The following is a 22,785-nucleotide window of genomic DNA, read 5'->3' as shown; positions in this document are numbered from 1 at the left end:
CCCACAATGTTATAGCCCCATCAACGTAGGTAAGTACTGATACTCTGATTACTTCAAGTGTGTTAATTTAGTTTCTCCCCAATTACATCCTCACCAATTTAAAAATAAGGCAAAAATCATATATTATCTATGGTATCAGATGCCATCCAGCCAGCCTACCTTCCCAACCAAAAATAAGTGAGACTTCTGACTCAAAAATAAATCAATTTATTTTTACATGAACAGTCTTTTAAAGATTAAATCAAATCATACTTAGTTATGATCATATAGCTAACACCATTTGTTGAGTACTTTCTAGGCTGCAGGCATAGAGGTAAGCATTATACATAGCTGATCTCACTGGATTCTCATCAAGAACCTGCAAGGTGATTCTCCCCATTTTAAAGACAAGAAAATGGAGGTTCAGAGCAATGGATCATCACAAGCCACCCATAGAGCTGGGGTTTAAACGCAGACCAGCACACAGAACTGGCTGCTTCTACCACTCCTTCTAAATCAGCATAGCTAGAGGTGTCACAAGCCACTGTTAGGGTCAGAAGGCCAGGGTGCAAATCCAGACCCTGGGGGTGAGCACATCACCCGTGCCAGAGGAGTTAACCGAGTGCCTCATCAGGGGCTCACCACTGAACCCGTGTCCTCCCAAGTTGTGAAGAGAGGCTGAGCAAGCTTCTCCCAGCACTGAGGTCCCCATAAGCAGAAACCATGTCTTTTTCTTGGGCTTTCGGAAGCCTGTACTGTGCTGGGCTGGCAGAGGCCAACTGCTGGTACTCATTAAATGGTGAGCAGCTGTTGAATTTTATCAGCACTCCCAAAGAGCTTCCCGCAGCATCTGCCAGCCTCCACCTGGCCTGACACCAGACCGACTTCACCCAGAGGTCAGTGCGCTTTCCATCCATGCCCATCCTCCTTCAAACCTTGCTCACCCTGTCGCCCCATCACCTACTGTCCTGGCTGTGCAACAGTGGGGCCGTGAGAGCACGAGAGCTCCTGCTTGCCCCTCTTTACAGCACTCCTCACGAACCCCAAAACTATCCATGGGGCTGGCACCTGGCACCTTTCTTTGAAAGCAACAGGAAATGTTGAAGAATTTGAGACCAAAGACCACAAAAGAGGAAATAATTCCTAGCAATAGAGCATCTCCACAGCATGAGATTTAATCCCAGGCTCTGAACCTCAGAATGACTTGGGAGAAAAGGGGGGTTTTGTTGCAGTACAAATTGGGAGAGGAAGGGGAGGAGAGGGCGGGGGAGGGGGAATGGAGGAAGAAGGGGAGGAGAGGGGAGGAGGAAGGAGAGGGGAGAAAGAGGGAGGAGGAGGGGAAAGAAGAGGAGGAGGGGAAGAAAAAGAAAAAGAGAAAGAAAGAACGCCGATGATGACATACATTAGACAGGAGAGAGGCTAGCTTTGTCCTGCATCCTGTTGAACAGCCAAGTAAAACAATGAATCTATTTTTTTCCCTCCTCTTCTTTGCCTTAAAAAATTCAAGAATTTCATTTCCTTCTTTGAAACACAGCTCTTGCATAATTCCAGCACTCTTTCCTGCTGTCTGCAATGCTGAGGGAAGAGGGCGTTTGACTCTCCCCAACAACCTCAGAAGTGGAGGCAGTCCTGCACCAAACCTCGTAATGCTGGTCCACAGGCCACAGTGGCAGGAGTGCAGCTTCCATTCACTGCGCCTCTACCACACACCCAGAGGGAGGCTCACTGCATCAAAGTTACTACTGCTAAGCCCAACAGCAAACCCCGAAGATAGGCATTATCCTTTTCAAATGGGCAAAGAAACTAAGATTCAGAAAAGCAAAATGTCCACAATCCTATAATAAGCTAGTTAGAACGGCCAAAATTCCAATTTAAATCTTGCCTCTCTGACTCTGGAGCCCAGGCCTCTGCACTGCAGCCTCTTCACTCTCTGGGAAGTTCCGTGAGACAAAGTCTGAAGCCTCCTTCTGGATTTCCCAAAGGCAGCTATTAATTAGGCATGACAAGCAAAGTACCAAAGTTTACAGTGTCTGCAAACTTAAAAATGTTTACTGGCTCCAAAATACAAAAAGAAAAAGGCAAAAACTGTTATTACTCAAAGTTGAACTAAATGTCTGCTAAGATAGAGGATGCCACCAGTACACTGAGGATTCAATGCAGACAGAAGTATGTACAAACTCTACTTCATGTGAAATGTCAGCACATTTTCTTTATGTTCGTCTGTTTTCCAGGCTGCTGGGGGATGGGGGCTGAGGCCACAAAGGTCTCAGAGCAGCCCTTAGTTTCTCCAGCCCTTTTCACCAGAGGGTACTCGAACCAGGCCCATGTGCAGACCCTGAGGAAACAGAGAGGGGATGGTGTCTGAGAGCAGAGACCAGGGTAAGCATTTCCCACAGGCGGCAGGAACAGCTTTCCCAGACTCTTCAGAGTTCTCCTTCCCAAAAGACTGCTGTGCAATTGGGTGCACGCAGTCCCCCTCACCCACCTGAGAGGCTGTGGACCAGGCTGGAGCCAGAAAGACCTCTGAGCCTGTCTGCTATCATCCACTTGTGGGCACGAACCAGCCCTGGTGCTATCTTTATCTAGGGACTCTGTTTTCAGCAGCACTTCCTCTACTTCTAACTCTTCTACAGTATTGGTAAATATTGATAATTACCTCCAAATGCAAATGCGAAGCAGTTTGTGTTTTGAAATGCGGATCATAATTCAAATTGGAAGCTGACACTAATCATTTGATGCTCACTTGAAAAGACCAGATAGGCTGTGCAGGAACATTTCAGTAGGGGGAATGATAAGGAGAAGGGAAATAAAAATTATTGGTATTTACTCAGCCTGCAATGCTTGTGGAAGGAAACTCTTTTAAAAGGGAGCACTTCAGAATGGTTATTCAATCTGAATTTTACAGATAGCACTGGAAATATTTTCTCACAGAATGCACTCTATCTCTACCATCATATCTCGCCGGTGTGCCGTTCACGTCTTTCATTGCAGGAATTCTCACTCAATTTTGCTCCATTATGAGCTGACGGTGACCCAGAGTATACAAGGCATTCAAGAATCTGACTGGAAATTACTACCAAGGAACATCTGTCCCATTCCCCGCTTGCCAGCCCTGCCTTAGGGAGTGAAGATGAAAAACAACCCAGAATCCACACACAGAAACAACTTTTCATTCCCCTTACAAACTAGGCTGCTTTGGAAATTGAGGGCTCCGGCATTTTTCAGAAATTATGTTCTTGGAAAAACATGGCGTGAGCCTCTTTCGAAAGCCTGCAGCTCAAAAACCTTCCTTTCCTACCCAGGCCCTTCTAATAAAAGCCAGGACAGGAGTTTCATGGGGGAAGCAAAAGAGAAGGCCACCCGTGGTTCTCATCACTCGGTGCTGTCAAATTCAAATTCTGTATGAAATCCTACTGATCAATTAAAGACTGTGAGGATGTCACACATACTAATATATTCCACAGTATGCAGCATCTATCTTATAGACACACTCACTTTGGAAGATTTATGTTGCGATTAGAAAAGATTAGAAGAAGACATCTGATTTCATATAGGCTAAGCCTGGGAACCCAGCTTTTCCTGATGGCTATCAGAGGATCAGGGCGGCAGCGTAGCACCCCCCAATCCCCCGCCAGATTTCATTTTGTCTTGTTGCAGATGCTCAGAGGGGCCGAGCGATAGACATGCTTAGTGAATCAAATAAAAGCACAACCATCCATGCCTGTGTCTCTAGCCTGACGTCCAACAACCCCCCACAGCCCAGGGATCAACATCACAATAACCGCTCCTACTACATGTTCCATTTCTCTGATACAAACACTCCAAGCAAGATAACCACCTGTATTCCAGGTGTGCAATAGGCTCAGAAAGGGAAAGGGGCACTGCCACTTCATGTATGGTTTCTTCTACCTCACCATCCCACCCTCCGTCATCTCTGGCATTTCCTTGGGGCTCTGGTCCTGGCTGCAGCTGTTGCTATAGATTAAGCTCTTTGGGGTGTTAATGTGCTGCAGATACCTGGCACCACAGTTTCAGGTTGGGGGGAAAAGATGTGAGGGCCCAGTCCTGACATAGGCTGCAGTCTAGTGGGACTAGGGGTGAGGTGTGGCACACATTAATATGCGTCTCTCTGGCCTGAAAACTTATACAGAAGAGCACCAGAGAGTTGAAAACAAGTCGATCCTTATACAAAAGCAGACATAGCTTATTTAAGATAGTAGATTGTGCCCCCGGGAGGCAGGGAGATCACCTTTTTTCTCTCCTGGAAATTCCTTTCTCTGGTTGATACCATGAACTTGCAGAGAAAGGTTGATAACTGAAGCCCACATCTTCAAATGTTTTAAAAGTTAAGTCAGATAATCTTTACACTGATGTGAAAGGGGAAGAATATACATTTGACCCCTTGCTTCAAACAAAAATCTTTCCATATGGTTTTTAATTAGAAAGCAGTTGTTTTGCTTTCGCAACACTTTCTAACCTCTGCCATTGTAGGTACAAGGCCGCAAACTGTACTTTCATTTGATTAAAAAAAAATAAAAAATAAACGCTGAAAGAAAAAATATTTTTCTTTTTAGGAAGGAAAAGATAGCAAGCAGCTATTTTTCGGAAGGGTCAGGCGCTTAAAGGCATATATGGGAAGCCATCGTGGCTCTGGCTTACAGTTTATTTTGTCTTAAAAAAGTCCGAGGTCATTCTAACTATGCTGACCTGTTAACCTACCCACTGATCATCTCCATCCAGGACCGTTAGCAAACACTGCCCTCTTGTGCACTGAACAGTCCCAGAGTCGGCATGGAGATGGGTTCCACCTACTGCTCTGTGGACGGCTTGCAATTGTACAGCTGCCTCTCGGGCCTGGAGATGTGTCAGGAAAAGGATGATGACACACATCTGTTACCAGGGCGCTTGCTAAAATGTCCCCAGATTGCCTTCCGAGACAGATTTTGAGATAAAAGGAAGATTCAGCTGAAGAAATCAAACCAAAAATAACTGACTCTTATCTTTCCTAGAAAATATTCATTCCTCGAAAAGAAACTTTATTGGTTACCATGGCAAGTTTTCTCATTATGTACTTTTATCTATTTTTTTCTTTTTAAAGATTTTATTTATTCATGAGACACAAAGAGAGAGAGAGTCAGAGACACAGGCAGAGGGAGAAGCAGGCTCCATGCAGGGAGCCCGACATGGGACTTGATCCCAGGTCTCCAGGATTATGCCCTGGGCCGCAGGCAGGCACTCAACCACTGAGCCACCCAGGGATCCCCTCATTATGTACTTTTAAAAGCTTTTAGAAAAAGCTAATGAAGTACAATAACAAGTATACAGTACTTTTTTTTTTTTTTCCTCTCATCTAGGAAATATGTGCCAGGCAAAGAGATTCCATTTGCTTCCAGAGGGAGCAAAAAAAAAAAAAAAAAAAAGGCAGGGAACCCAGAGGTTGCTCTTTCTCAAAGGAATCCCCCAAGGTTCAGTGATATGGTCTGCTTCTTCCTGAAGAGTCCCAATCTGCTGTAGTTATCTGCAAACATTCTCTCCTCCAACCTGGGGACACAGCTGTTCCCAGAAGACCAAACTGGCATCCCAAGAGAGCTTTAAAGGATATGAACTACTGTCCCTTATTAAATAACTTAAGAAAAATCAAAGGCAGAAAAATACCCACTCAAGTCTGGGGCCAGGCCAAGTCGACTTGGCAGGAATCTCCAGGGTAAGTTCCTAGTCTTCTCTAAGTGGATCTTCAGTTCCAGTTTTGAACCACAAACCATCAAAATGTTGCACCCACCCCTGTACCCTTCCAGGCACAATCCAGGATCGGCCAGATCTTCTGCTAAACTCACTTCTGGGGTAGAAAGAGAAAGCAGAATCTGCTCCCAATACATTGCCTTCAACCCAGGGAGCAACCTAGAAGAAAAGGATGGAGATAATATTTAGGGGAGTGTGCTCCATGGGCTGTGACCAGATGTCAAAGGTGGGCTGGGTACCAGTGACTTCAGCTACTTCACTTACCATCTATGATATCCGGTGCTTGGTTCAGTGCCTTAGGAATATATCCTTAACCTTCACCTGGCTTATAAATCATGAGTAGTCAATGTTAAGTGGCCAAACACAAGCACAGAGCAGTGAAATCTGTCTGGTTCTCTGTATGCCAGGATCATCTGCCAACTGCTGTTTCCACTTCAGCCCTGCCCTCTACCATGGGAAGAAAACGAGGGATCAGTACCAGAAGTGGACAGGAGTAAAGGTGGGTAAAGACCAAGGATGGCTACACCGAGACCATTTACCTCCAGAAGGCTGGCAGTCTCCCTCCTCCTTGCTCCCTGTCCTTAGACTGACGTGCAACTCAAGTATACATATTTGTCCTATATGCCAGCCCCACACCAGTTGTCTGTTGTGGAAAACGGCTCTGGCACAGTCAGCTAGAGTCCCTTCTCATTTATACCACAGTCCCAACTTTTCCCTGCCTCCAAACCCTCCCATGTGCTACTCTCTTCAGAAAGGCCTTCCCAAGCCCCCAAATAAAAGAGACTCCCCACGTCCCTGTGTCCCTCTCTGGGCATCCTGTGTCATTCTTCAAGCACTATCACAATTTTCAATGCCATATGTTTCTACTTACTTCTGTAACATCTGCCACCCCCACTACCAGGTGGTGAGCCACCTGAAAGCAGAAGCCACTTCTGCCTTGCATAGAAACCCAATTCCTAGCTGGAGGTTGCTCCGGATTTGTTGAATGAATTAACTGAGGTATTGACACACCTTTCCTTCTACAATGTCTGATCTCAAGGAGTAAGGTCCCCTAGGACACTAGAATCTTGGGGAAAGAAATGAAAGAAAGCCAAGGGGCTAGGCCCCAACCTACTGCACGAGAAGGTGACAGAACAAACAAGGAGCTACCCAGGCAGGGATTGGGCAAGTCAGGGTCTGACACTCCAACACCCAAGACACCAGCGCCCGAAGACCACAGGGGCCTAGACTGTGATGTCACACATTTTTAGGTCTCCTTGGGCTTTTCCTCAAGAGAACACATGAAGAACTAAAGGGTGAATCTGCGAACTGATGAGGGCGACTCGGAGTCTTGGGGGTAGGACAGCAGGAGCAGCACCACATCCCTACCCTTTTGCCTCAGGGAGCCGTTTTCTCTTTCCCCAGCAAGTTTCATACCATGCAAGCATGTTATAACGGTTCCCATCTGTCCTCCCAGGTTTGTAAGGACCTAGTGCTCCAGGAAGTTTCCATTCAGGAGGAACTCCAGGCCCAAAGCGTGGCCATCAGAGACAGGAACCTCTGCTTGTCACATTGTCAAACCAGCCCTGGGCAGAGCCAGGGTCACCCGCTGGACAGGCAGCACACCCAGGCTACCTCTGGAGGGCCTCCTCTCCCTTCACCTTCGAAGCCTATTTGCAGAACAATCACTGGCAACGGCCACAGGCTTGCATTATGCTCATTTCCCCATCCCCAAGCTCTGGGGCAAGTTTAAAAGTCCTCGTCCTGTCTCAGAATCAGGTCTGAATTAATACCCTTCCTCAAAAGAACTCCAGTAGCAAAGTGAAAACAGACGCACTAGACAATGCCCTTTGAAAGCCCCAGCAGGGAAGACTGGTGACAATGCAGCCCCTGGCTCTGAAAGAAACCTTAAGGTTAAAGGTTCACAGAGGCAGAAGAATTACCAAAGTACAAGTTTGTTCAAATTTCCTCCGGCAGATTTAAACAACCAGGGTCAAGCTGAAGATTGCTGGCAAAAACCTATGAGACAACCCAGCTCCTTTGAACTGCGTGGAGAAAGGAAAATATACGGTCTGGGAGGGATCTATGTTATAGCTTTTAAAAATGTTCTTGAAAAGGTCACCCCTGTTAACTCAAAATCAGCCCGTTGAAGGATGTTTGAAAACTGCTTCTCTAAAACAACAGGGCTGCCGGGCCCTCACCGTGTGCGGTGAGCAGCACTGAGGTCGCCGTGTTCCCGGCATTAGTGTGCTGACCCTCTGTGGGCCATGAAATTAACCATCAGCACAGCAGAAATCTGCTCCGAGTTAAACTACTTTGCTACGCAAAGTGGCCTGAAAATGAAATATGAGGACTGAATTTCCACTGAAAGATGAACTTGTCTAACCTCAAGGCAGGCTTCCTCCACTGTGAACTCTGTGTGGCCACTGGTTTCAAGCACCCCAGGAGGGTGGGTAATTGCTGCAGGCAGTGGGAAATGACCTCCTTATCCATCCTCCCTTCACTCACTCATGTCTGCTTGCACCAAACAATGACTCGGGGCCAACCTGGGTCTCAGTCTCCTGCAGACAGAGTTGAATGAGAACAGGTTCCTGACCTCAAAGAGATCAAGTCCAGTGAAAAACAGAACCTGATAAACAGAAAATGACAACAGCTGGGGAGAAAATGAGATCCTAGAGGACAGACAGGATGTCACAGGCCCTCAAACAAGGGTCACCTTATTTTAGGCTGGGGAAAGCCAACACTGAGGCTTCCCAGAAACGTACACGTAGCCAGATGATACAGCATCAAGAGAGCATGGTCTGTCTGTCTAGAGACCTGCAAGTAGTTCATCAAGCCAAAAGTCCTGAGAGAGACAGAGAGAGAGAGAGAACCATCAGGAAGGCCTGACGTCAGCCATGCTGAGGAATTTGGCCTTTATGCCAATGGAGAGCAACTCAAGACTTAAACCAAGGAGGTAAATATTAGCAATTTAGAAAGTGTTCTTGGCTAGAGGGGAGGATAGTGTCAAGAGTGGGGGCTGGAGTCAGAGAGACCATGAAAGAACACTGTACTCATCCACTTGGGCACTAATGGAGGCCTGTCCTAAGGGAGCAGCTATAGTGATGGGGAAGACTGCACAGGTTGGAGGACATGCAGGAGGGACAAGACTTGGTCACTGATTCATATGAAGGAAGACACACTGAGGATCATTGCAAAGGTCATGCCCTGGGGCACCTGAGTGGCTCAGTTGGTCAAGCATCCCACTCTTGGTCTTGACTTAGGTCACGATCTCAGGGTCATTGGATAGAAGCCCCCCATCGGGCTCCATGCTCAGCAGGGAGTGTACTTGGGATTCTCTCTCCCTCTTTCCCTCTGCCCCTCCCCTGATTTGCACACTGTCTCTCTAAATAAATAAACATTAAAAAAAAAAAAAAAAAAAAAGGTCATGACTTAGGAGAACGGAGGTATCATTCCCTGGAAAGGAGAAGTGGAGAGAGTGGTCTTGAGGATGTGGAATCTGAGGGCCTATGATGTTCACTGATGCGGAAACCAGCCTTATAAGCGGTTGGATATACAGATCTAGAACTTCCTACTGAAATTTAATTAAAATTAAGTACAATGAAACATCCCGCTCCTCAGTTGCACTAGCCACAGTGCTAGTACTCATTAGCCACATGCAGCTCACAGCTACCATGCTGAACTGTGCCACCAGAGAACATTCCCATCATCACATTCATCTGTTGGAAAGTATTAATCTAGGCCCTTTAGAGATTTCCAAAAAACTGTCACTCATAGCCAAAGTGTCTGTCAGCCCTCTCTCTCGCCCATGCTGATTGCATGGTAACAATGTCTGTACTGGCAAACACCAGCTTCTGTTCCTGGTTTTTTTCATCCTACTTGTCTGTGCAAATGCTCAAGAAATAGAGGTCTTAAGTAGTATTTTTTCTCTAGAGCGCAAGTTCTGAAGACTATCTCTGAATGTGCCCTGGCTCATCATTTCAGAGAATAGGGTACACCGAGTACGCACACATGCTCACACACACAAGGGCCTTTGGTGCTTAAGGCAAAAGAACCTGAAAATCACCTAGAAATGACCACAAGCAGAGCTTTTTTTTTTTTTTTAAGTGCCACACTGCAATATAACTTGGGAAGGTAGAGCTCTAGTCCCAATGTCAGATGACCAAGGACAAGCCACTGACCCTGCCTGAGCTTTAAGCAACCCAAATAAATCTATGATGAAGAACAAAGCCACAAGGCCAGATAGGACAGGTTCCTGAGGCCAAGCAGGTCAATGCTAGCAATTCCAAGCACTAATTTTAAAAGAAAAAAAGCAGGTTTATCTTTAGGTAGCACCTGTGTATGCCACCAAATAAATATCCTCAGGAAGTAGGTTAGAGACAAAGGAAATTATTTTAGTCTTCCTGAAGGCCCCAAGACAAGAGAGGCATCATCACAACACAAGAGATATGGAAAGAGGGAAAGTCAACTTCTCTCTTAATAGCAAAACTTGTTTCTTCTCCTGCCAAGAGAGGATCACCAGATTAACTAAGTCCTCCCCACTCTCTCCCCACCCAACTAAGGCCACTTCAAAGCAGCAGGAGCCTAATCACACAGCACAAGAAAATAAAAGACTCAATTAACAAAAAACAAAACTCAAATAATCCAGGGGAGAATGGAAGCTGAAATCTCTGTTTTTGACAAACTGACTTATATATATAACTGCTTCTCACAAGCCACAACTCCTACCAAAGTAGTCATGGGCTAAGGTCTGAGGGCAGCTTCTTGGCACACCAGGGTCTCTAAACCCTCAGTAGCTGGCTCCCTGGGGACTTAATCCCCTCTACTGACCTCTGCAGTCTCATTTCTGCGGGCTGCACAATGTAGAGGGAAATCTCCCACCTCTGGCTGGCAGGTTGCAATGAGATCATCACGAGTCTAAAACAGTGATCAACAAACAACAGATGTTCCCAAAGCATCCATTCCCCCTCTTCCCTTCTGAGAGGGAGACCTTCCTCAGCCTCTGCTCTGCACTCCACCTCTGTACCCCCAGAGCCACACTCTCCCTGCTAAGGCAGTCCATTCTGCCTATGGTTGCTCTATGTCCCTCTTCCCATCAGAATGAGGAGAGGGATGTATGGCCCCAGACCACTCGTCACAGGCCCTCTCCCTAAGACTCTTTTATTTTTATTTTATTTTATTTTTTTTATTTATGATAGTCACACAGAGAGAGAGAGAGAGAGGCAGAGACTCAGGCAGAGGGAGAAGCAGGCTCCATGCACCGGGAGCCCGACGTGGGATTTGATCCTGGGTCTCCAGGATCGCGCCCTGGGCCAAAGGCAGGCGCCAAACCGCTGCGCCACCCAGGGATCCCCCTAAGACTCTTTTTTTTTTTTTTTTTTTAAATTTATGATAGTCACACAGAGAGAGAGAGAGGCAGAGACATAGGCAGAGGGAGAAGCAGGCTCCATGCACCGGGAGCCTGACGTGGGATTCGATCCCGGGTCTCCAGGATCGCGCCCTGGGCCAAAGGCAGGCGCCAAACCGCTGCGCCACCCAGGGATCCCCCCCCCCCCCCCCCCCGCCAAGACTCTTTTAAAGCCGGCAGGATCTCCCAGCTTAAAAACCATCCACCTGCCTCCAACTACAGCTGTCCAAGCTCCCGAGCTCTGGGACCCAAGGAGCTCAGCCTCATACCCTGTTACTTCCCTGTGAGCTCTACACTCCAGCCCTCCCTTCACCCTTGTGTCCCTGTCCACTCTGAGTCCTCTGGCGGGAAAGCCTCTCATCTCACTTTCACCACTAGGAAAATCTTAGCCATCCTTCAAAGCTGACAGGACAGTCCCTCCTCCTCAGTCGCCCTGGCCTTGCCTCCTACCACTTCCCGCTTCTTCGACCAGATCTGCTCACACACCTCTGACTGCTCAGGCTGCTCCCTTGGTCTGCTCTGCTTTCTTCCTCTCTGCCTGGAAATCTCCAGGTCACCCTTCTAGGCCCAGCCCAGGTCCTCTCCTGAGGGATGCCCTTCCTGCCTGTCCCAGGCAGAAGAAATCATATCTTAAGCGCCTCTTTATAAAGCCCTTAGGACTCTGCATCTTATCTTAACCTGCTGTTGGCACTGCCTCCTGCTCTTCCCTGCCCCTCCAGACCATTAGCTCCCTGAAGATAGGCACGTCTGTATCTGCCCTCACAGCCAAACAGTGTACAATATATGTTTGTAAAGTCTCTGAATAAATAGACGAAAACACTAACAAAGCCATCTGATCCTCTCCCATCAGAGAGGCTGACAAAAGACCTCAAAATAGGAGCTACAAGCCCAGTGTCTACAGGGCCCAAGCAATCTAAAGAGCACATGCCCCTTCTACTCAGCTCCAGGCCAGTGCCACCACACTGGAGCATGGCTCTGCGGATATGAAAGTCTTAGGTTTCTAAAGAAGCCAGGAATCTGGGTTGCTAAATGAGATCTCCTGATTGATTGATTGATTGATTGATTGATTGATTGAGGAGAGTGGGAGTGGGAGTGCAGAGGGAGAAGGAGAGAGAATTTTAAGCAGGCTCCATGCCCAGCACGGAGCCCAATGCAGGGCTCAATCTTACAACCTTGAGATCACGAACTGAGCCAAAATCAAGAGTCAGACATTTAACTGACGGCCACCCAGGTGCCTCTAGATCTCCTGATTTTTAAATACTAGCAATGAATTTTTTTTAATTCTAAATATTACATGGTCCACCAAAATAATCTGCAGGCCAGACTCTGGACAAGACTCTAATATGGAATGAGATCCTACTACGGGATGAACAGACAGGACAACCCATCTCCTACCAGGCACTAAGGACAGAAATGGGCAGATCCAGGAAAAGGACAGGAAGAAGCCCAACAGATCTTCCATACACAAGCAAATGGCACTTACTACATGCTTACTACAGCCCGGATAATGTGTTGGGCACATTTAATCCTCTCGATATATATTCATTTATTTAATTAAATTCAACTCAATTGTTTAACTCAAGTATTACTGAGTCAAGATAACCCATGGAATAAGAGAAAATATTTGCAAATCATCTATTAATAAGGGGGTGGCATCCAGAATACATAAAGGAATCAATAAAAACCAAATATAATTTTTTAAATGATCAAAGGATCTGAATACACAGTTGTCCAAAGAAGGTATACAAATGGCCAACAAGCAATGAAAAGATGTTCAACATCACTAGCCATCAGGGAAATGCAAATTAAAGCCACAATGAGATAGCACCTCACACCCACCATGATGGCTATAATCCAAAAGACAGACAATAACAAGGATTGGTAAGGATGGGGCAGCAGTTTAGTGCCGCCTGCAGCCCAGGGCATGATCCTGGAGACCCGGGATCAAGTCCCGCGTCGGGCTCTCTGCATGGAGCCTGTGTCTCTGCCTCTCTCTCTCTCTGTGTCTCTATGAATAAATAAATAAAATCTTAAAAAAAAAAAAAAAAAGAATTGGTAAGGATGTAGAGAAATTGGATCAGCGTATGCAACTGGTGGGAATGTAACATGGTACAGCTGCTATGGAAAAGAGTCTGGCAGCTCCTCAAAAAACAGAAAGTTACTCTATGACCCAATAATTCCATTCCTAAGTATATACCTAAGGGAATAAAAACACATGTCTACACAAAGACTTGTACACAAATGTTCAGAGCAAGTTTATCCATAATCGCCAAAAAGCAGAAACAATACAAACGTCCTTCAGCTGATAAACGGATTAAGAAGCAATATATCAATACACTGGAATACTATTCAGCCATAAAAAGAATGAAGTACAGCTTGGGGAGGCAGAAGGGAGAATTACTGTTTAATGGATATGGAGTTTCAGTTTTTTAAGATAAAGAGTTCTGAAGATGGATGCCACTGGACTATAACTTTAAAATGGTGAGACAGGGGATCCCTGGGTGGCTCAGTGGTTTGGCGCCTGCCTTTGGCCCAGGGCGCGATCCTGGAGTCCTGGGATCGAGTCCCACATCGGGCTCCAGGCATGGAGTCTGCTTCTCCCTCCTCCTATGTCTCTGCCTCTCTCTCTCTCCCTCTCTCTATGTCTATCATAAATTAATTAATTAATTAATTAATTAATTAATTAAATATTTAAAAATAAAATAAAATGGTGAGACAGTTGCAGTGGCTGACTGGCTCAGTCAGTTAAGCATCTGACTTGATTTTGGCTCAGGTTATGATCTCAGGGTGATGAGATCCAGCTGCAAATCAGGCTCCGTGTTAAGTGTGGAGTCTGGTTGAGAGTCTCTCTCTCCCTCTGCCCCTCCTCACCCCTTCCTCTTTCTCTCTCCCTCTACCTCTTTAAAAAATGGTTAGATGGTAAGTTTTATATAATATTTTCCATAATTAACATTTTAAAATTTGTTTTCTAAAAAAAGAGTTAAGTATATATATTCCATGCTACAGCATGATGAACCCTGAAAGTATCACACTGATTAAAAGAAGATAGATGCAAAAGGCCACATATTGGATGATTCCATTTTTATGAAATGTCCAATAAAGGCAAATCTGTGGACATTAAGTAGATCAGTTGTTGCCTAGGTCTCGGGGAGGGGAGAATGGAGAGTGACTGCTAATGAGTCTGGGTTTTCTTTTGTAGCGATGGAAATATTCTCAACTCAGATTGTGGCAACGACTCTACACAACTCTGGGAATGTACTGAAAACCACCGAAGTGTACATTTGAAATGGGTGCACTTTATGGTATGTGAATATCTCAATAAAAATGTTTACAAATACTACTGAATATCGACTATGTGCAAGGCCCTGGACTGGCCCTAGAGCTACTGGGACAATTCAGATGCTGTCTCTGTCCCTGAGAAGCCTCCAGGCCAATGGGAACACTAGAATAAGCAGAAGCCAGCCATTACAACAGAGCAGGAGAGACAGGAGGTGCCATCTGAGCCGGACCCTAACAGAGCTCATATCTGCTCCTCGCCCCACCCTAAGGCCATCTCAGAAATGCCAGGCTCCGCCTCATGAGGTCACAGGCCTCGGGATTAGTCGGAGCACCAGAGCTACAGACACTGTCACCCTGGGCACTGTCTCAAAGGCCTGCTGGTCAAAGGGAACAGACTCAAGCTCTAAGACAAGGGTGCCTCATCCCTAGGCTGTTAGAGGCTCCAGCCAACAAAAGAATGACTGAGCAGGGAATGTGTCTCAGGGCTTAATTTACGAGTTGTTTCCTGGGATGCCTGCCCAAATCTTGTTCCAACCTGGATGAAGTGATTTTGAAGAAAAACCCAGGAGACAGAGAAGATAGAAAACAAAAGAGATGCTAAGTAAAAAGTTTAAAAGCGATTAATTTTAAATGATTACAGCTTTACCAAAAGCTGTGCCTATGATTTCCTTCTGACTTTGATTATAACCTTCCAGCAAAATATTTGCCTCCAGAAGGCAAAGTCTTTGCATTATTTCTATTCCTAGCATGACTACAAAAATATTCTTTGATTTAACATTTGATATGTTTTGTTCTCAAGGGCAAGCCCCATGAGAAGAAAAATGTACCCCAACAGAATGAAATATGACTACCTGCTTCCATTTTTCTTTCCTGTTGGTTCCTGCTCAAATATTCTGCATTAATTTAAACTCAAGGCTGCGTCTCTGATGTTGTGCTACTTCCACACTGTCACCCAAACCAAAGCAAAGTCACCCGCTGTCTAGCGCCAGGAGAATGTGCTACAGACAAAGCTCAACTTGAGAGTCTCCTAGAGACAGCTAAAGGCACTCCCACTTGGAAGGAGATCAGGAGGGGTCAGAGAGTGATAAGGTAGCAGGCAAGACGGAAAAATTTGTGTTTGAACACAGGCACGGAGTGCAGCCAACTTCCTATTGGACAAAAAGAGGCTTTAAGCACATTAACACAAGAGACACCAGTACTGGCCCCAGCTTTACTTGATGGTACAGAGCATCCCAGAATTGGCACTGCAGAGGAGAATCTTCTGCTATGGTACGCATTTTTTTTTTTTTTTAAGATTTTTATTTACTCAAGAGAGACACAGAGAGAGGCAGAGACACAGGCAGAGGGAGAAGCAGGCTCTCCGCAAGGAGCCCAATGAAGTACTCGATCCTGGACCAGGATCACACCCTAAGAGGAAGGCAGATGCTCAACCGCTGAGCCACCCAGGCATGCTGGTACACTCCGTTTAACAAAGAAGAGAAAATAAAAGGCAGCTCTCCTTGAGTGAGCATGAAGGTGCAGGGAACCAAAGCCTGACAGATTCCAGGAGCTAAATAAGTTAAGGTTAAAGAAGTATTTCCACTTATATCAACTCCTTTAAGTATGTCTCAATATTTTAGGACACACATATATGAATACCATAATATAACAATGTATTGCTGCACAGATTCATAGAAAGACCAGAGGCAGAGAAAACCAAAATTGGGTTTTTTGTTTGGCTGGCTGGTTTTACATTAGAGTAATGCCCAAATTCCTTGCACAGCAGATCCCCTTAGTTGCCTCTGCTTATACGGCTACCACGAAGCTTTCTGGGCATTGTGTAGATGCTCAATGGGAAAACACACATTTCACTCACATGCCTTGTTTCATGGGTCCAAAGAGAGTATCTCAGACAGACTGCAGAAAAACTGCAGGGCACACTCCTCAATAAACAAGCCAAAGGGACAAGCACTTTCTCCACACTGGCGCCAAGAGCACAGAAAGTTGGAAAAACAGAGAAGGTAAAGTAGCCTAAGTTTTACAAAGAATGTTTTCTCCCAGACAGCAGGGACAAAGATCCCAGAGGCTGCTGTTTTCCCTCCAAAGAGAGTAACCAAGTCAGACTTACAAGGCTTTGGCAGCTCTCATCAGCTCCAGCCAGGGAGGACCCAGAGAGAGTCCAAGCCATGCTGGAAGCACCATTTAAGTGGTGGGCAGAGGAGGCAAGGGATCAGGGCGACAAGTCATAGCAGAAGAGCTGCTATTCATTAACAACTGGAACAAAAGACCAGGAGACAATACACTGTTAATCCTAGCAGCCACAAGAGGACTATAAATTGCCAAGCCAAGATACCAGCATTTTTCAGCTCTCCTCTTTCCTGCCAGAGTTAGATTGAGGATGGGTCCAAGTCCCTCACCCCCACCCAAGTCTTTAAAACATACATTACTGAATCTTTTTGAAGTTCTAACCCTTAAAGATTTATACTCTAAAATGGATTAGAGAAAAATATTGCCCTGAAACACTACTATAGGGGGCTGGAGTGGACGGATACACTTTTTCATTCCCATTGAGAATGCCAGAATAGGAGCTGTGTGGTCAGATCAATACAGGTTCAAACCTAGCCCTCACACTTACAAACTGTGCTGTGCTCCCTGACTGACCTCTCTGAGCCTTTTTTTGTCCATAAAATGGGAATATCACCTCATACCTCACAAGACTGCTTTGAGTGTTAAAGGGGGGAAAAAAAAAAAGCATAAGGGCAGTATTAAATAAAAGCTAAGTACTACTGCCACTATTAACCTCCCCCACCCCATCCAGTGCCACAGGAGTTTTACCTATGGCCACATGGATCAAGGATATAAAGCCCAATTTTCTCTATGTTAAGAAGGATTCTTTTGGGTAGTGAAAATACTTGGTGGGGGGGGTAGCAATAGAATTAAAAAGAACTGGCTTTAATATAAGATATATTAAACTTCAAAAAAAAAGATATATTAAACTTCAGAGATATCATCATGGAACTCAGACAATCATTCTAATTTTCTTCTACTGGGGATAATGTATTCAGCAAGAGGTCTAAATTATTCACAGCAAGCCAGGAACTCTAACAAGAGCCCAACCCTCCAGCAATCCCAGGTATAGGTGTATTGCCTGCTGCCAGTACAAGTCCCTGTTCGGCAATCTTGCATCGTCCTAAAGCTTGGGCCTGATCTTGTCACAACCCTGTTTAATAGCCTTCCAAGGCTCTTAAGAGAAATCTACACAAAGGGCCTAACCTAAGTTCAACACTTACCACTCTATAGGATCTGGCCCACCAACCCTTCCTTCTACCTTCATCTTTGTCACACCACCCCACACACCAAGCTGATTTCCAGCCACAACTAAATGCTAGCTGTTACCTCTGACTCTAAACAGACAAAAATGCAGATTTAAGCCACAGTGCCCTGCCCAGGCAATTCAATTCCTCTACTAGGAAAGCTCTTCTTTCCCCCATGTACCCTATACCCCACCTCCCAGCAAAGTGAGTTATTCCTGCTTTTGTCCTGTATGCAAAAAAGCTCTGATAGGTCACTCTACGCATCAGACAGTGCCCTCTCCCTAGCTCTGCTGTTAGCTCCTAGAGGGAGGGAAAATAATCAACATGCATAATGCACCTACTCTAGGCCAGGCCCCATGCTGATTGCTTTCTATCCACTAACCCAGGAAGAAAATTCTCTGCTCACTATTACCAGCCAGCCCAGGAAGTAGTACACAGCTTCATCCATTCAAACTTACTGAATGCCTACCACACACTTGGCTCTGGCCCAAACCCTGAGAATACACTGGTAAATAAGACACAAATGATTCCTACTCTGGTCTCGTAGAAGGACAGAGACAATCAACCAGCAAACACATAGAGTATCAGATAGTGAAAAGGGCTGTACAGAAGTAAAACAGGGACATGAGAAAGTACATGGGGGAGAGAGCTGAGGATACTTTAGCTAGACAGCTCAGAGGAGCCCTCTTTGAAGGAACACTCAAGCTGAGATATAAATGAGGAGCCAGACGTATCAAAAAGAGGGAACAGTAGATGCAAAGACTAGCCCATTCAATAAGCAGAAATGAGGCCAGTGAGACTGAAGGTCAGGAGCAAGGGAGGAGGCTCAGAGGAAGACGGAAGCCAGACCATGGGTTCTGCAGCCCACAAAGAGAGTGGATTTTTTTTTTTAAGATTTTATTTATTTATTCATGAGAGAGACAGACAGACAGACAGACACACAGGCAGAGGGAGAAGCAGGCTCCATGCAGGGAGCTTGACATGGGACTCGATCCCAGGTCTGCAGGATCAAACCCTGGGCTGAAGGCGACGCTAAGCCGCTGAGCCACCCGGGCTGCCCAAAGAGGCTGGACTGTACTCTAAGCACAAAGAGAAGCCACTGGAAAGTGTTGAGGCTGAGGGCCAACGTGACCTGACGAATCATGACCTGACGAATCCTGTAAAAGGAGTTCACTGCCTACTGTGTGGGAAATGGAGTAGCAGGGAGAGGAGGGCTAGCCATCAGGAGGGAAGAAGGTCCAGCACTGTAGGAGACCAGCAGAGGCAGGGATTTGGCCTCTGGAGCAATCTCAAGAAGGCAAAGATAGCTAGAGATTTATGACTCATGAGGATAATTAAAGATATTAACCAGATCCAGGTTAGGGGCAGCAGAGTTTGGCAGATACCAGCTCAGGGTACTTCTTTACTTTCCAAGCTTCAGCTTCTTTTTCTGAAAAATAGGGCTCACACTCCTGCCACTAGGGGTTGTTGCACAGATGCGAGTTCTTAGCAACTGGTGTGGGCCAGAGCAGGTACTCAAATGTGAGTGCCCTTCCCTCATCGTTCCTCATTTTTCTGAAAAGGGTGGGAATCTGATCTATGCAGGGAAGGAGAGTGGCAGCCCTTAGTCTCACCATTCCACTGTGTTCAGGTCACATTTTAATGCCTGTAAGAAAGTAAGGAAAGTCTTCTCACTCAGGAGGTGAGAGAAAAGTAAGCAGAACCACAATGTATGTACAAGAGGAGAAAAAAACTCCTCTTGTCTTCTAGAGTTTTACAGTCTAAACTAAGGACTTGCCAAATTCTTGGAGGCATTATATTTGGTTACATAGAATAAGGCTCGTGCCTGATATATTTTATCCTACAAAGAGTGTCTCTGTAGATGGATAGATTAGAAGGGGGCCAGGGGTAGTATAAAGTGACTCGGGGGGATCCCTGGGTGGCACAGCGGTTTGGCGCCTGCCTTTGGCCCAGGGTGCGATCCTGGAGACCCGGGATCGAATCCCACGTCAGGCTCCCAGTGCATGGAGCCTGCTTCTCCCTCTGCCTATGTCTCTGCCTTTCTCTCTGTGTGACTATCATAAATAAATTAAAAAAAATTAAAATTAAAAAAAAAAATAAAGTGACTCAGGGAACATGGGAAAGAGCTCTAGCTTTGGGATCAGAGGGACCTGGGCTGTGCCACTTACCAGCAGCCTCCCTACATCCCAATTGCTTCAACTATTAAATAGTAACCACCATGTTCCTTGTAGGGTCTGCCTGGGATGTGGCAAGCATGTGAGAAAAGCAAAGTCAATGAAGAGCTGTGTGGTCACTATCTGCCAGTGTGTGTAAGGTCCAAAATTAGGTTCAAAGGTCATACAGTTGGTAAAGGAAAAACCTAGACCTCAAGCCCAGTTCTGACTCCAAAAGCATATCCTTTGTTACTTACCTACATTATTTACTAAAAAACAAAACACCTAAAAGTGCCTTCTTGTTTTACTTTAACCTATTGCTTCCATCTCCAACCTAGACTGGCTCAGAGTACATGTCTTAAATGTCCTTGCATGTGACTAAACAGAATTCAGTTAAGGGGAGGGTTAGGGACAGGGAAAGGGCAGAGAGGATCACACATGCCCCTTAACATTCATCTGATGACTGAAACACGACTTGAGTGGAGGACTTTAGGCAGTGTGACCTTGGACAGGTCTCTTCTCTTTGAGCCTCTACTTCTACTGTAAAATGGGGAAATGACCTCAGACTGCCTGCAGCATGGAACAGCTAGGAGGTAACGAAGGTAAAAGTACTTAACACACTCATCACTACAGCTGGGACCTAGTATGCCCAGTGACCAATGAGGCCATCCGCCACCAAGCCAATAAAACCATCAGCCCAATATATATTCCTATAATGTGCTTGTAAGTGTACAGAATATCATATAATTGGAAGGAAAGAGAAGGTGATGGAAAACAGGGAAGTAACCAAATATTTGGGTCAGCAGTGAAGAGACTTTTTTAGCTATACACCCTTTTGTGTGAGGTGCTTCTCTTAGTTATCATTTTCCTCTAAAAACAAAGCAAGTTTTAAAGCTCTGTCCATAGATTTAACTGTGGTAAAATGCATCCAGAAAAGTAATCCATAAAGGTGTAATAGTGGCTTCCTCTGAAGAAACAGGAGTGGCAATTAGGGGATGTTGGCCTAATTTGGAACATTCCATTTCTTCACAAGCAGAATGTATTCATGTATTACCTGTATGATTAAAAATTAATTAAACGGTTTATCTTTGGAGGGCATTTTGGCTGTACCCATCATGACTGAAAATCCATGTGCTCTTTGCCCCACGCCAGTTTAGTTCTAGGAGCTCACCCTACATATATATTAGCACCCCCACCAGACTTGTTCTAGAAAATTCACTGAAGCATCCTTAGCAAAAACTGCAAACAACATAAATGTCCATCATCAAGAGTTAATTAAGAAGGGCACCTGGGCGGCTCGGCGATTGAGCATCTGCCTCTGGCTCACGTTGTGATCCTGGGGTTCTGGGATTGCAGGGAGCCTGCTTCTCCCTGTGCCTATGTCTCATGAATAAACAAATAAAATCTTTTTTTTTTTTTTAAGTAAGTTAAGAAAACGTTGGTACAGCTGTACCATGGAGTTCTACATGACTCAAAAATAATATGGCCTTTGGGAGGCCTGGGTGGCTCAGTCCTAGGACTCTTGATTTCTGCTCAGGTCATGGTCTCAGGTCCTGAGGTGGAGCCCCCAGGGCTCTGCGCTGGGCGTGGAGCCTGCTTAGGACTCCGTCTCCCTCTGTCCCTGCAACCCCGCTCACCTCCTCTAAATAACTGGAATGTGTGTGGGGATATGGAGCCCTGGTGGCGACTACCATAGTGTATCGGGTGCACGTTACCATGCCATGAAGACGCGGAAGGGGGTTTACATACGCGCGAGCGTGCCTGTCTTCACGTGGGGTTTTTCTGACATGATACAAGGAACTGGGAACAGCTGGTGACTCTGGAAACGGGAACCAGGAGACCAAAGAAAGGATGAGTGAGACTTATGTTTTTTGGCACTTTTTACGTACGCCCTTTGGGTAGTCTTTGAGTTTTCTTTCTCGTCCGTGTAGCTCAACCTCACCTTGGAAACGAAAACAACTTTACGGCGGCGCCTTGCGCGCGGTTGCGCCGGTGCCCAGCGCTCCGCTCGCGGGCCGCCCTCCGACCCGGGGAGGGCCCCGTGCCCCGGGCCGAGCCCCCGCCGCCCCCCGACCCGGGGACCTCACGGCAGGGCGGGGGCCGTCCCCCGCCCGCGAGCCCGAGCCCGGCTCCCGCCCCGGCCAGCGCTCACCGCCAATGATGGTCCGGATGAGGGAGGCGTGCCCGGGGCAGTCGACCAGCGTGACCTGCAGCTGCGGCTCGCCGGGCTCGGGCTCGGGCTCGGGCTCGGCCCCGGACGCCGCCGGGGGCGCGGGCAGCGCCGGCCGCAGGCGCGCGGGCAGCGGCACCGAGAAGCACGAGAAGCCCAGGTCGAGCGTGATGCCGCGCTCGCGGCTCTGCGGCTGCTTGTCGAAGGCGGCGGTGGAGGCCGTGGTGCTCAGCGCCCGCGCCAGAGCCGTCTTGCCGCTGTCGATGTGGCCCAGCACGCCCACGTTCACGTTCACCCGCCGGCCAGCCATGCCGCCGCCGCCGCCCTCCGCTCCCGCCGCCGCCGCCGCCGCCGCCGCGGTCCGGCGGGTTAAGCCGCCCCCCCCGCAACCCGCGCGCCCGGCACGCGCGTTCCGGCGCCGAAGCTTCCGCCCTCTGGGCGCCCGCGGGCGCTGCCGTTCACCGCGCCGGAGGAGCGTCCCCGGGGTCGGGACTGCACCAAGGTCGCTGTGCAGGGCGCTGCTCTCACGTGGCTCCTGCCACCCGGTGCCTCCAGGAGACCGGGGGGAGGGGACAAGATCCATGGGATCCATGCAACGAGCTCTTATCATGTGCCCCCTGGGTACCAGGCACTGCTTATTCCTGGCCCTGGGATACGGCGCTCTCCCGCCCTTATACTGTCCTGGGCTGGGGTGCGGGTCAGTTAATAAGCAGGTGAACGAATGTGTGAACCAGACCATTTCAGAGAGGGAGGGACCTTGCAGGAAAAATAAAAGCGGAGATTAAA

General features: G+C 47.0%; 1 protein-coding gene across 8 annotated transcripts in view; it reads right to left on the bottom strand.

The window, feature by feature from the left end:
• EEFSEC (eukaryotic elongation factor, selenocysteine-tRNA specific) overlaps positions 1-22,785 on the bottom strand; it is a 266,239-nt gene that overhangs the window by 226,120 nt on the left and 17,334 nt on the right. For 3 of the 8 annotated variants that reach the window (XM_025448145.3, XM_025448151.3, XM_025448164.3), the window contains exon 1: positions 21,982-22,353. The exons of 1 other annotated variant lie outside the window; for it this stretch is intronic. In XM_025448145.3, coding sequence (XP_025303930.1) covers positions 21,982-22,309 — 328 coding nt within the window. In that variant the 5' untranslated portion in view covers positions 22,310-22,353. Of the gene's footprint in view, positions 1-21,981; positions 22,355-22,785 lie in introns of those variants that run through there. 4 more of the 8 variants (XM_025448155.3, XM_025448169.3, XM_035702466.2 and 1 more) reach the window with 3 other exon arrangements.

Source organism: Canis lupus, chromosome 20 (genome assembly GCF_003254725.2).
Source record: "Canis lupus dingo isolate Sandy chromosome 20, ASM325472v2, whole genome shotgun sequence".
Lineage (NCBI taxonomy): Eukaryota > Metazoa > Chordata > Mammalia > Carnivora > Canidae > Canis > Canis lupus.
The sequence above is the reverse complement of the archived record's forward strand: the minus strand, read 5'-3'. Positions and strand labels throughout refer to the sequence as shown.